The sequence below is a fragment of the Salvelinus alpinus genome, chromosome 33, assembly GCF_045679555.1.
Source record: "Salvelinus alpinus chromosome 33, SLU_Salpinus.1, whole genome shotgun sequence".
Lineage (NCBI taxonomy): Eukaryota > Metazoa > Chordata > Actinopteri > Salmoniformes > Salmonidae > Salvelinus > Salvelinus alpinus.
Window position 1 is genome coordinate 13,659,662 of NC_092118.1, and position 13,509 is coordinate 13,673,170.

General features: G+C 42.1%; 2 protein-coding genes across 5 annotated transcripts; both read right to left on the reverse strand.

Annotated features, from left to right (window-relative positions):
- Positions 1–244: 244 nt before the first annotated feature.
- On the reverse strand, positions 245–3,405 carry LOC139562775 (probable RNA polymerase II nuclear localization protein SLC7A6OS). The gene is made up of 5 exons (XM_071380795.1): positions 3,136–3,405; positions 2,123–2,431; positions 1,705–1,911; positions 923–1,055; positions 245–790 (listed from the first exon to the last, which is right to left on the reverse strand). The coding sequence occupies exons 1-5, from the start codon at positions 3,325–3,327 to the stop codon at positions 681–683; spliced, it is 951 nt and encodes a 316-aa protein (XP_071236896.1). The 5' UTR covers positions 3,328–3,405; the 3' UTR covers positions 245–680.
- A 4,262-nt stretch (positions 3,406–7,667) lies between these two features.
- On the reverse strand, positions 7,668–12,958 carry LOC139563059 (adhesion G protein-coupled receptor G3-like). 4 transcript variants are annotated; one of them, XM_071381318.1, is made up of 12 exons: positions 12,817–12,958; positions 12,246–12,306; positions 11,771–11,861; positions 11,451–11,585; positions 11,054–11,182; positions 10,830–10,884; positions 10,613–10,704; positions 9,925–10,043; positions 9,388–9,668; positions 9,186–9,246; positions 8,801–9,081; positions 7,668–8,694 (listed from the first exon to the last, which is right to left on the reverse strand). In XM_071381318.1, exons 1-12 carry the CDS (start codon positions 12,875–12,877, stop codon positions 8,588–8,590), a joined length of 1,473 nt encoding a protein of 490 aa, XP_071237419.1. In that variant the 5' UTR covers positions 12,878–12,958; the 3' UTR covers positions 7,668–8,587. The 4 variants fall into 4 exon arrangements, with proteins under 4 accessions (XP_071237419.1, XP_071237418.1, XP_071237420.1 ...); XM_071381317.1 differs by having other exon boundaries at positions 9,186–9,285; XM_071381319.1 differs by lacking the exon at positions 12,817–12,958 and having other exon boundaries at positions 9,186–9,285; positions 12,169–12,305.
- Positions 12,959–13,509: the final 551 nt, after the last annotated feature.

The following is a 13,509-nucleotide window of genomic DNA, read 5'->3' on the forward strand; positions in this document are numbered from 1 at the left end:
ACAAATGTTCACTTTATTGTACATGTAAGTCAACCATGCAAAGGATCTCCTGGGCCAATACCTAATGAAGCCACTGAACTTGTTTATTTTTTCTGGGGAATGACAGCTGGCAAACATGACTGAGCCAACTAACTTCTAAATCTAGCTTCATGAAATGCCCCATGGAAGATTTGATGGTTCTAATTTATCAATAAAACTTACCCAGTTTGCAGTATATTTTAATTCATTACAGCAATAATGCACATTTATTTTGAAAGCTTTATTTTATACACATCTACATATTTACAAAAGGGATTGAGTTAATCTTTCAAACATCGCTCACACATCAAGAGTACAATCTCCATGTGACAGGGAACGTATCCCCAGTCACACATCAAGAGTACAATCTCCATGTGACAGGGAACGTATACCCAGTCACACATCAAGAGTACAATCTCCATGTGACAGGGAATGTATGCCCAAACATTAACACACAATGATTCACTACCATACGCTTACATGTACATACTAACATGCACAAAAGGCAAACACGCAGTCCAAACCATCTCACCAGCATACAAATTTAACAAGAAGCACACAAAGCATACCACGGTTGTGCGACATCTCACACAAATTCACACCAACACTTGTACAGTAAAAAAGGACACTCAAACACATCCACCAATACTCGAAGTTGGAGATCAGTCGGAGTCATCCTTGTCTCCATCGTCATCATCCAACTCTTGCATCACCTCGCTCTGGTACTGGTCCCAGGATCTCCGACTGTACGAGTGCTCCTCTTCCCAGTGCCCTTCAGGATGAGAACGGCAAAATTAGGTTCCGGAGAGAAACTAGTAACACAACTATTCTTAATATGGGAGCTTTGATAATCATTGCGTGAAGCTTTTGTGAAATTTGTACAATGAAAAAAGTACTAGCCTACCTCCATAGCGCTCCTCTCTGTCGCTGCCATCCTCACCGTCTTCATCTGGGTAGTCATTCCTCCAGTTCCCCTCTTCATTCTCATCATCCTCGTCCTCATACACTTCTTCCTCATTCACCACCAAGTCAGGCACCTGGAAAACCAAGACATTAAGGTTATTCCTCCTGCACCATTTTATGTTATTCAGATACTAACCTCATCCCAGGCTCAATTGCTACCACATATAGAGCCTGGAAACACAGTGCAACAAAGTGGGCCTTGAATTGAAAGTGGCATGGGTTAAAATCGAGGTGAGAGAGAGCCTGCTACATCTCTATTAGAATTTTTTAAAGTTATAACGGCAACCATAGTTTTGGGAAGCCCAATTGATTCTGAGTTTGGGCACAGTTTGAAAACTTTCCCATTTCACTTCCTTGTTTAGCCTAAAATCCCTTTTACTGCTTGCACTTTGAAATCCCCAATGTAGAGGGGAGGTTCTGAGGGTTCTGCTAGATGGTGGTGACAGATCAGCTAATGAAATCCAGCTGGACTTCTTCCCATTCCTGCCATAGGCTCCATTCAAGTCCCTTTCTGAGGCGCTGTGAAACCACAGTTTGAAAGAGAAAGAGTCGGCTGGAGGACGAGATTAGTCGGAAATCACAGCGGTTTACCAAATCAATTATGCAGGTACAATTGAGATTGGTCTAGGCTAAGTGTTAGGCTAAGTTATCTGCATGGCTGTGATTGGTCATACTTGTATCATGAATGTGCATTGCATTTGAGCATTGTGTTCTGATCTTTACCAACTCTCCCTCGTCTGAGTAGGGCCTGACGGACAGGATGTCCTGGATCCAGCCTGCTGCGACTGTTTCCTGGTAGTAAAGGTCATACACGTAGTCATCCTCCCGTTCACGATGCTCAACACCCACACCCTCTCCAGACACACTCAGCTTCTCACGGATCATCTTCATCGAGTTACACAGGATAGTCTCTGGGTCAGGGGTCAGCAACTGGGAAACAGAGTGCAGTCACACAATAAGCATCAAATTCAAGCCATCCAAATATTAGGCATGTGTGTCAGTGGCACGTAGGCTACAATCTGGATCAACTGAATTCATCATATGGGAACTGTTGGCACTGATATGTTTACATAGGATATCCTGGTTTTAAGAACGTTTCACCAGCTCTAGCTAAACATTAGGGAGTCCAGCTCACACTTACCTTGCTAGAAGCTTTGTCCTGGTCCCCATCTTCCTGGATAATGTCAAACACCTGAACTTCACCCAGGCTCCAGGCATTTTTGCCTGGCTCCTCCTCTGTGGGCTCTGGCTGCGTTGAGGGGGGCTGTTCTGCAGGCAGCCCTGCTCGATGGCTGGAGAGGATCCTGTATCGCTCATCCCGCCTGGTGCTCCACTTAGCGCTCCGTAGATCTCCCACAATCCTCTGGGAGCTGCCTGCGGAGGGGCGCAGGGCGTGGGCCATGCGGGGGCGGGTCAGTGCTTCACGAACATGTGTCTGGACCGGGGCATCCTGAGGATAGAGACAATGTTGGTTAACAGTTATCCTAACAAAGAGGGTTGAGAGACTAATAAGACTGGCAGTGCATTACATTAAAGATTCACTAAATTAACTTAGCTAACTGTTTGAGTGCTAAAAACACATTAAGATTGAAAATAAAACAATGTAGAAGAAATAGGTCATAGAAACTAGCTACCTAGCTATGACTGTCTGACTTTCAGGACCATGACCACACAAGTCAACTGCCAACAAAAGTTATTTTCTACCTAAACAGGTGTTGCGAAGGATTATTTCCTCATAGCTATACAAATTAATATTGTCCCATGGTCTTGCATGTCTTGCTTTTGTATGTGTACAAAAGCAGGTACACCAGATAACGTTAACTTCACAGCACCATTATCTAGAACGCAGGCAGACTGGCTGGTTAGCTAGCTAGCTAGTTTGCTAACGATAGCCATCAGTGTTGTTAGCCAGCTAACGTTAGCTAGCTTGCTAATCAACACAAAGCGAGCTATCCAGTTTGCTAAGTAAGGATGACTTGAGCTGGAGAGAAAATCTAATGTAGATAGCTAACTAGTAATAAACATAACGTTCGTTAACCAGCTGATAAGCTAACCATAGTTAGTTTGCTAAACAGCAGACTCGAGTGTCTTACGCAGCACCAGCCGATTGTGTCCAGCGCCCACGAAACACCGTGGTTTGACAGCGGCCCATACCTGTGATGCTACGGTCGCCACGAGTTTGAAGACTGAATTCTCAACCGCTGTATCATCGGGCTCAGGCACAGATTCCCCAGCGGTCTGGGATGTGGTCTCTGGTCGAATACGTTTACAGGCAAGCAGCAAAGCATCGGCAGGGTCAGTTCCTCTCTTTCTTTTCACCCGGAGAATAGTGGTGCTTGGATCCATGGCTACTGCTCCAGCTGGCGCTACCGTAACTAGCTAGCTATAGTCGCACTTGTGAAAGGAGGCAGGGTTCTTATTTTTCCACTATTGTATCTTCTTCTATGAGGTTGAACGGCGGTTGGCATCCAATAAATGTTGCATTACCGCCACCTACTAGACTGGAGTATAATTCCCTTATATTTAAAATAAATCTATACAAAATAAATAAATCAACATACCATCTAACCCTACACCACAACCTACATTTTCTGCGACTTACATCCATGCAGTACAGTTGATAACCATTACTATAAATGCTAAAAATCCAATCCTACTGAAACATACACTCCGTACAAAAGTGTGGGGTCACTTAGAAATGTCCGTGTTTTTGAAAGAAAAGCACAAATTTTGTCCATTAAAATAACATCAAATTAATCAGAAATACAGTGTAGACATTGTTAATGTTGTAAATGACTATTGTAGCTGGAAACGGCAGATTTTTTTGATGGAATATCTACATAGGCGTACAAAGGCAACCATCACTCCTGTTTTCCAATGGCACATTGTGTTAGCTAATCCAAGTTTATAATTTCAAAAGGCTAATTGATCATTAGAAAACCCATTTGCAATTATGTTAGCACAGCTGAAAACTTGTTCTGATTAAAGAAGCAATAAAACTGGCCTTCTTTAGACTAGTTGAGTATCTGGAACATCAGCATTTGTGGGTTCGTTTACAGGCTCAAAATGGACAGAAACAATTAACTTTCTTCTGAAACTCGTCAGACTTTTCTTGTTCTGAGAAATGAACGCTATTCCATGCGAGAAATTGCCAAGAAACTGAAGATCTCGTACAATGCTGTGTACTAGTCCCTTCACAGAACAGCGCAAACTGGCTCTAACCAGAATAGAAAGAGGAGTGGGAGGCCCTGATACACAACTGAGCAAGAGGACAAGTACATTAGAGTGTCTAGTTTGAAAAACAGACGCCTCACAAGTCCTCAACTGGCAGCTTCATTAAATAGTACCCGCAAAACACCAGTCTCAACGCCAACAGTGAAGAGGCAACTCCGGGATGCTGGCCTTCTAGGCAGAGTTGCAAAGAAAAAAACATATCTCAGACTGGCCAATAAAAAGAAAAGATTAAGATGGGCAAAAGAACACAGACACTGGACAGAGGAACTCTGCCTAGAAGGTGTCCGAGTGTTGGAGATAGCGCCTGGCTATCTGTACATTTAAAAAACAAGAAAATGGTGCTGTCTGGTTTGCTTAATATAAGGAATTTGAAATTATTTATACTTTTACTTTTGATACTTAAGTATATTTTAACAATTATATTTAGTTTTGATACTTAAGTATATGTAAAAGCAAATACGTTTAGACTTTTACTGAAGAAGTATTTTACTGGGCAACTTTCACTTTTAATTTAGTCATTTTCTATTATTTTTCTATCTTTAATTTTACTCAAGTATGACATTTGGGTGACCTACTTTTTTCACCACTGATTAAATATGTTTGTCAGCTCCAGGTAAGCTACACAAGTGGCAGAAATCGATTTGCAATGACTCCAGTGATATCGTAATTTAAACATATTTATGGTATAACATGGTAGGCTACAGTAGCCTCCAGATGCAAATGTATCATTCTCCACATTTAATGTCAGTTTCATTGTGGACTTTTCCCTATAACGGAGGCAGGCTAGGGAGTTCCATGTCTTCCATTTCAAATGTCCACTCGTGCAGCTCTCGAGACCTAAGAACTGAGCATGCGTATAAGCCTTTTTTCTATAAGTAGTCCACATTAGAATTCAGTTTAAACCACCTGCGAGCGAATTTATCTAATGCACTCTAGAGCGCCTAAAGTTGTTTTCCTGTTGTCGCCGTTATTTCTTGATGCACAGCAGTTCTAGCGTATTAATATGTTTAATGGAAAACGGGTTGGAAATGGGTGTCTCCATAATGACAATCTAAGTAGTCTTCCTACAACTGGTAAAAAGTTGTCATGATCTGCACGCATGCTGCTCTGTCTCCTCTCACTCACGTGACTGTACTGCCTGCTGTAGTGTTCAGTCGCAACACCCCTCCCCATTTAAAAAGTTATCCTATTTTGATAAAACTATACTAAATATATTCACGTCACCAAATAATTGATTAAAACACACTGTTTTGCAGTGAAGGGTCTACAGTAGCCTCAACAGCACTCTGTAGGGTAACACCATGGTGTAGTAGCTGGTGGACAGCTATCTTCCGTCCTCCTCTGGGTACACTGACTTGAATACAAAACTTAGGTTCATGGTTCTCACCCCCTTCCATAGACCTACACAGTAATTATGACAACTTCCGGAGGACGTCCTCTAACTGCCTCCACAACATCTATATTCTGTGATTTGCGTTCCATTTCTGTGGTACAGTTGATATCCATGGTAATAAATGCTTAGAAGCCAACCTTACTGAAACACAAATTCATATCAATCTGTATTGGCCTAGGCCTACTACTCACCCTTGACCAATCATCCTCTACTCTCTTCACTGCCTCAGCATAAGACACCTTCTGTTCTACTCTGACCCTGGCAATCTCAGCCTGTCTCTCTCGCACTGGACACTTCACTCGACACAATTGACACACAGTTTTTTCCCAACAATACTACACATTCCTTTGTCCCATGCCCTCCTGCACACTTCTCATATCTCGAAAATCTCCCTCCTACACACTGCTGCAACACGACCATAACTTGGTATCTGAAACACTTTAGTGGGTTTGGCACAAAAGCTCTCACTGGATAACTGACATATCCTAACATGACTTTAACAGGTAAAGACTCTGCTTCAAAACTCAAAAGGACAGACAATGTCTTCTCGGTTTCACCATGCTCGCCACCGGGTCTGTGTCGCACCAAATGTCGGGCGTCACAGACACATGAATTTACAATTTCAGTTGCTCCAGAGCAAAGCAAGTCACATATCTTGCCCCTAGTCGCATGGCAAGATATGCGTGGCAGAATATGTGGACAACTACAAATACCCAGGTGTCTGGTTAGACTGTAAACTCTCCTTCCAGACTCACATTAAGCATCTCCAATCCAAAATTAATCTAGAATCAGCTTCCTATTTTGCAACAAAGCATCCTTCACTCATGCTGCCAAACATACCCTCGTAAAACTGACTATCCTTCCAATCCTTGACTTCGGCGATGTCATTTACAAAATAGCCTCCAACACTCTACTCAGCAAATTGGATGCAGTCTATCACAGTGCCATCCGTTTTGTCACCAAAGCCCCATATACTGCACATCACTGCGACCTGTATGCTCTCGTTGGCTGGCCTTCACTTCATATTCGTTGCCAAACCCACTGGCTCCAGGTCATCTATAAGTCTTTGTTAGGTAAAGCCCCGCCCTATTTCAGCTCACTGGTCACCATAGCAGCACCCACCCGTAGCAAGCACTCCAGCAGGTATATTTCACTGGTCATCCCCAAAGCCAATTCCTCCTTCGGCCGCCTCTCCTTCCAGTTCTCTGCTGCCAATGACTGGAACGAACTGAAAAAATCACTGAAGCTGGAGACTCATATCTCCCTCACTAGCTTTAAGCACCAGCTGTCAGAGCAGCTCACAGATCACTGCACCTGTACATAGCCCATCTGTAAATAGCCCATCCAACTACCTCATCCCCATACTGTTATTTATTTTGCTCCTTTGCACCCCAGTATCTCTACTTGCACACTCATCTTTTGCACATCTATCACTCCGGTGTTTAATTGCTATATTGTAATTATTTTGCCACTATGGCTTATTTATTGCCTTACCTCCCTCATCCTACCTCATTTGCACACACTGTATATAGACCTTTTCTTGTATTATTGACTGTGTGTTTGTTTATTCCATGTGTAACTCTGTGTTGTTGTTTGTGTCGCACTGATTTGCTTTATCTTGGCCAGGTCGCAGTTGTAAATGAGAACTTGTTCTCAACTTGCCTACCTGGTGAAATAAAGAAATACAGAAAATCCTCACAAGTCCACTTCGAGCAACCTCCACCGGTTTCACAGTACCCAACATCTTTTCTATCCAGCCTGAGACTACGGGCTCGGGGGTCTTCAACACATCTGCCACCACAGGTAATTCATTCTCACTCTCGTCAGGTTCAATGTCTGAGCCATCAAAGACAGCAGAATATGGTTTATACTTGGCGCCATTCTTCCTCAACACACATCTTTCCACTACACTCACCTCTTCTCCTTCTTCCTCGCTGTCCATAACCACATCTATCCGTTCACCACGCTCTTGCTACAATAAATTACATTACATTAAAGTTCAAAGTGACATTCTAGGTATCATTAAACCGTTGGGGAAAAGGCTGAATCATAGGTTAGATAGTGTTGGTAAATTATTTTAATGAAACAATAAGAAAACATAAAATTATTCAATTATCTGATTAACACCACAACACCATTTTATCGAGTAGATAGGCTGTGTGCTAATGGCTATTTGCTCCATGTGTCACACTTTATGTGTCATATCATAGATGTCATGTTTACACCAGGGGTGAAAGTAAAGCGGTACGGTCTGGCGTCCACAAAATAAACGGTGGGGGTACGCTGTACCGGTAAAATATGAGCCTATCACAATTTCAATCAAAATGTAAACAAAAAAATGTAGCCTATTATACTATGTTTTATCATTACCGCATGTCAGAGTCAGGAGCATTTTGCAAATGGACATGAAAACAGGTGGCAAATGCTCCAAAATGTAATGTGGTTTGACGAAAAGAAACACTGAAATTATGCCAAGGCAGAGATGAGTGGCCGACACCGAGATGCACGTAGACAGCAGTGGATGCATACATTCTGGCCTAATAACAAACGCCAAATACCATTACACCTTTTGTTGTTTTGTGTAACAGCTGTCTCTTTCCATTCACCACTGTTTGGAGGCTGGAAATATATTGCGAGTGGGTGAATGTGCGCGGGTAGCCTAGTAAAGGAGCCCTTGTTTGACAATCAGATGAAAACATCATGACTGGTTGTGTTTATGCCATAATAAAAGGTCATACATTTTAAAAGTGAAATGACAAATCTTTACGACTAGGCCCAGAGAGATGCTATTGAATGAATAGGGGTTCTATATGTAGTTCTATGAATAGGCCCATACATTTTATTTCTCGGTATAAGAGGTCTGTACCGGGAAGAAATTAATTAGACTTTCACCTCTGGTTTAAACTCAGTGTATGCATAGGTAGAATGGGACTTGGTCTGCAAACACTACTAAAGGTATGCTGGAATGTGTTGCACGTATCAGTTGAGGTTTGTCTCCATCTTTTGACTTGAAGAGTCTTTCACAGAGGAGCGCTCTGGGCGGCCCTTATGTAAAAGGGCAAGAAACCACAGGAACAAGAAGACACCTGTAGGAGGGATTGAAAAGCAACAAATCACTCAGCGATCACTCAGATTTAAAGCAGTCAATCATATATCTTTCCTTAGAGAGGTTGTGTGTGATAGGATACTGACCTTGGAAGCAGTTGAATATACTGAAGAGGTACAGTCCAGGGAGAGAAAGGGGGCCGTAGGTGCAGAACGCCAGCCCCCATGGTACTCCCAGCACACAGCTGAGACCCAGGACCGTGGCCCAGTCCTTCCACATCCTACCCTTCCCTCTCTGCCCCCAAAGCTTCACCACCACCACACCTAGCATGGCTGTGTTGAAGAGGAAGACCAGGCCCAAGTATCCACTCACTGTGACGTAGCTGACTACCACTCCAGGGCTGTCTGTAGCACTGCTTATCCAACATCTGCAGTTAGACAAGAGTCCATTTGAACCTTTGTTTGTTTTCATGGCTATATATATATTTAAATATTAACTTTCTGTCACAAAATACTGTGAATTGAACCTCACATGTCTGTTGATGAGCCATTATTGGCCCCCTTCATGTAGAAGCTATGTCTTCCGTAGACTCCTGAGAAACCACAGGCCACCACAGTCACAGTGGGTATGCCTGGGATCAAAGACTGCTTTTAGACTATACATTGTATGGTGCAGAATATCACTCAACTGTCAAAGAAAAAAAAATACTTATGAGTGAAACTTGTGATCTCACCCCATCCAAACAGGCTCAGTTTGAGCAGGTATTTCCTGACATAGATGTTGAAGATGCGGACTAACAGCATGTAGAGATGGAAGCCTTCAATGGCCAACCAGGTGAAGGTGGACAGGAGAGCCCAGTGCAGCATCAACCCAAAGGCCAGACAGACACGTCCCTCAGCCCCATCAGCCTCATGCCACACCCACCACTCGCTCAAGAGGTAGGAGAGGTGCAGAAACAGGAGCGCTCCTGTCAGATGCACATGAATACCTATTGAATGTTCAGAACTCCCCTTCCTATGGGGACAGAAAACAAGAGGCTCAGGCCCACAGAGATGTTTATATAATGTGTACCATTTATGCTCTATTTCTGTGATCAGGCCTTTGTCTGTGGACATATTAGAAGGGCTAAAGTGAGTTCTCTTGCTTACCTCTACTTTGAATTTTATTGCTTAATATTTTTGACACGTACGTTTATGAATGTCTACTACTGTGTAGCTGCATTGTGGATGGTTTAACTACTCTGTTTATTTTCAAGGAAGAGAATACTTACCAAAGGCATGTGTACATGACAAGGCTTACTGTTGTGAAAACCACAGAGAATGATGAACCAATGTAGGAGATGTAGCCTAGGTTGGCGGCATTCACAGGGTCTACCGACAACTTTGAGTTCTGTCAGTGGGAAAATAGGATAAGGAATCAAGAGTATGTTGCCAGGTAGGACTGACCATACAAAAAATTATGTCATCATTAAAGTGATAGTACACCCAAATTAACGTTTTGGCGTTGGTGGTACAAAACCAATGCAAGTCAACCTATTTGGTACCTATTTTCATTTTCCGCACTTCATTTCCAAATTATCCTAAAGTATCTACTATTCATTGCACAGCACAATTAACTTACTTATAGATGATTTGGACATGAAGCGCAAAATATGATAAGATCTGTATCATTGCCTTGCATTGGATTTGTGCCAAAAAATGCTAAAACATTAGCATTTGGAAAACATGGCCAGGTTAACCAATCAAAGCATGGATTGCAGTTATACCTTGTCGATGGACTGCTTATAGAGTAAGGAAATCATTATGACATTTTGTCACGTGGGTGAAGTATCCCTTTAAAATGAGTGTTTTGAAGACTTCTATATCAGTCTTTGCATGTCTTACACAGCTATGCTTTGCATAGAGTTATTCAAATAATGAAAGTAATCATCTATTTAAACAACTGTAGCAAGTATTTACCACAAGCACTGCAAAGAAGCTGAGATGGTTGCAGCTGCACACAAACTCTCCGTGAATAAGGGTGGTATTACAACCCTCTGAGCTCCAGTCCCCTGCAGACAGAAAAGCCACAAATGTCACAACCACACACACAAACACCCACACACACAGGAAAATAACATGGTAGTCCACAGCAGTGGTTCAACCACTAAAAGATGAGTCAAGCCATAGCCCCCACCTTCGCCATTATTCTTTTCTGAGTCCTTCCAGAAAACACAAGTCCCTCTCTCAGCCTGAAACAAAGGCAATGTAAAACACACAGTGTGTAAAATGTATGGTTACTTCATTGAAGTATAGACTAGACTAATATTTGTTTTAGAGATGCACAGTCACAGTCTTATTCGTCCAATTAGTGTCTAAAGTTCGATTGGCCTCCATTCCACAGTTTGTCCATTCACCCACCACATTTGTGTTTCTGAAGGCGATTCTGACAGGCTGGTCAAGGTCACTCACACCGTGGTCCCCCACCCTCACAGCCAGCACAGACTGTCTTAGGACCTCCCCTGATCTATTGCCTCGAACTGGACCAAGCTGTTGGCGACATTGGAGGAAAGTGCAACAGAAAGCAGAAACAGAGGAGCAAATGTCATTCAGAGGTCAAATGTGCCTTTTACTTTCATAAAATCCTTCCTCAAGGGAAACATCTGTATTTAACGAATTCATGATACTAAATCATATATTCATTGTTTTACTGTAGTGATAAATTGTATACCTGATATGGCAGCAGTGATACGATTTTGTCCGTTAATATTGGTTGGTTTCAGCTAAACTAAGAATGGCCTATGAGTCAGTTACCAACCTTGAATAGAGAGCTGTTGAGTACAGCCATAGTAATGTGCACGTAGTCAGTGCTAGTAGAGTCGTTCCTCTTGCTTCTCTGGAGGGCATGTGCAGGGAAGTGCACTCTGTGTCCAGAATCCGTGCCCGCTTCTGCCTATGGTGGAATTATTAACGGACATTTAAATTGTTAGTGCATCGGAAATACCAAAAATTGCGATATGCAACAGTAAAAAAAAAACAAGAGATTAGGCTGTATCTGAAGTCTTTGTTGCTGCACCCCGGTATATATGACTGAACCAGAAGGTTGTGAGATCAACAGCAATGAATTCATGATCTCACCTGATTGGATGAGTTGACAGACCATCTGTAGAAGTTTGGGATGTGCAGTCTGGTCTTTTGAATGCATCTTGTAATTCTATACTCATAACACCTACCAAAAACACAAATCATCTTAAACGATTTGACCCTTTCTTATATTCAACTTAATCATTCTAATACATGGATATCAAATCCTGTGTAGCTCAGTTGGTAGAGCATGGTGCTTGCAACACCAGGGTTGTGGGTTTGTTTCCCACAGGGGACCACCAGTATGTAAAAGTGCAAATATGTACGCACTCACTAGTGTAAGTTGCTCTGGATGAGAGCTCTAAATAACAAAAATGTAAACCTAATGGACATTCCCATATGGACTAGGTAGATGTTTAACTGTGTAGCTAAAATGATAAACAGGTACTGACTTTCTTCGTAATATCCATGGCATGTTAAAATCCCCTTACAATAGGGGATGATAGGTGCAGGACTTTTATTGGAGTACCTGGTCCATGGCACTTGGCGAAGACAATCTTCAAGAGCATCTTTACAGTTTGGAAGATGGTCTGGAAACGTTATCGACAAGGTTAGCCATTATGGTGCATGTATCACTCTGAAAATGACTCAAATCCATACAAGGTACCAATGCTTCATTTCAAGACAACCACATCAAAACAACCAGATGAAAAAACACTGTAGGCACTCTAGCACTAAAGCCAATGCGGGTGACAAAACCTCAGTGGGGACCACGTCAATCAGGGGTGGCAAACCCTGGTCCTCGAGAGCCGCAGTGAGTGCAAGCTTTTTTTCAGCCCAGTTGAGACACACCTGGTTGAACTAATCACGTATATTTAACAGACCTTGATTAGGTATCTTTTTTGTATATGACAGCTCTCCAGGCCAGGGTTGTCCACCACAGATATAAGTAATGCACTTTAATATTTAACTGGTCAACCCATTTAACTGGTCAACCCATGAATGTCCAAACATGTTTACATAACCTTGACCTATACTCATCCACACATGCCATCCATTTTAACACCTGATCAACACATAGAAACAAAACAGGAGCTTACCATTGGTACTCAGGGTTGCAGGGATGCATATAAATATGAGAATTAAATCACTGATCTTCATCACTCTTTCTTTCAGTCTGTGACCGCTGATGGGTTAATGGTCTGTCTTCTTTGTTGATCTTTGCTCGTGTGTTGATGCTTCCTGATTTCATATCATCACAACAATTAGAGAGGGGGTTGGACATATTTGTACATGCAGGAACTGGAGGAATACAAGTAGGCTATTGTAAACACAGCATGGAATGAATACAGCACTTTTATTAGTGGTTGATTCAATTTGTTATCATACAACATAAAATCATCAAGAATAACACAATAAAGCTTAAAAGCATATTTCCTTTGTAGTAATTTTTTTTTGGGGGGGGGGTTGGTGTTTGAGTGGTTAATGTTAGGTAAATGAATATATTAAAATAATTTCAGTTAGAATCAGAAACAAATCCTAGATGGTGGCATTTCTCTGATACGGATTTCATCGTTACAACATCTCTAAGACTCATTCTGCCACTCACCAGAAAATCACTTGAAAAGAGGATGTCTCTGTTTCCCAATCATAAGGAAATGGTCAAATGTGAGTGAGTTTGAGAACCTACTGCTCACAGTGAGACACTTTCTGCAGAAGTGATATTATTTCAAATGTAAAAAACATGACCAGATTGCAACACATTTTCCATAGTTGGTTAGACTGTGGAAAAG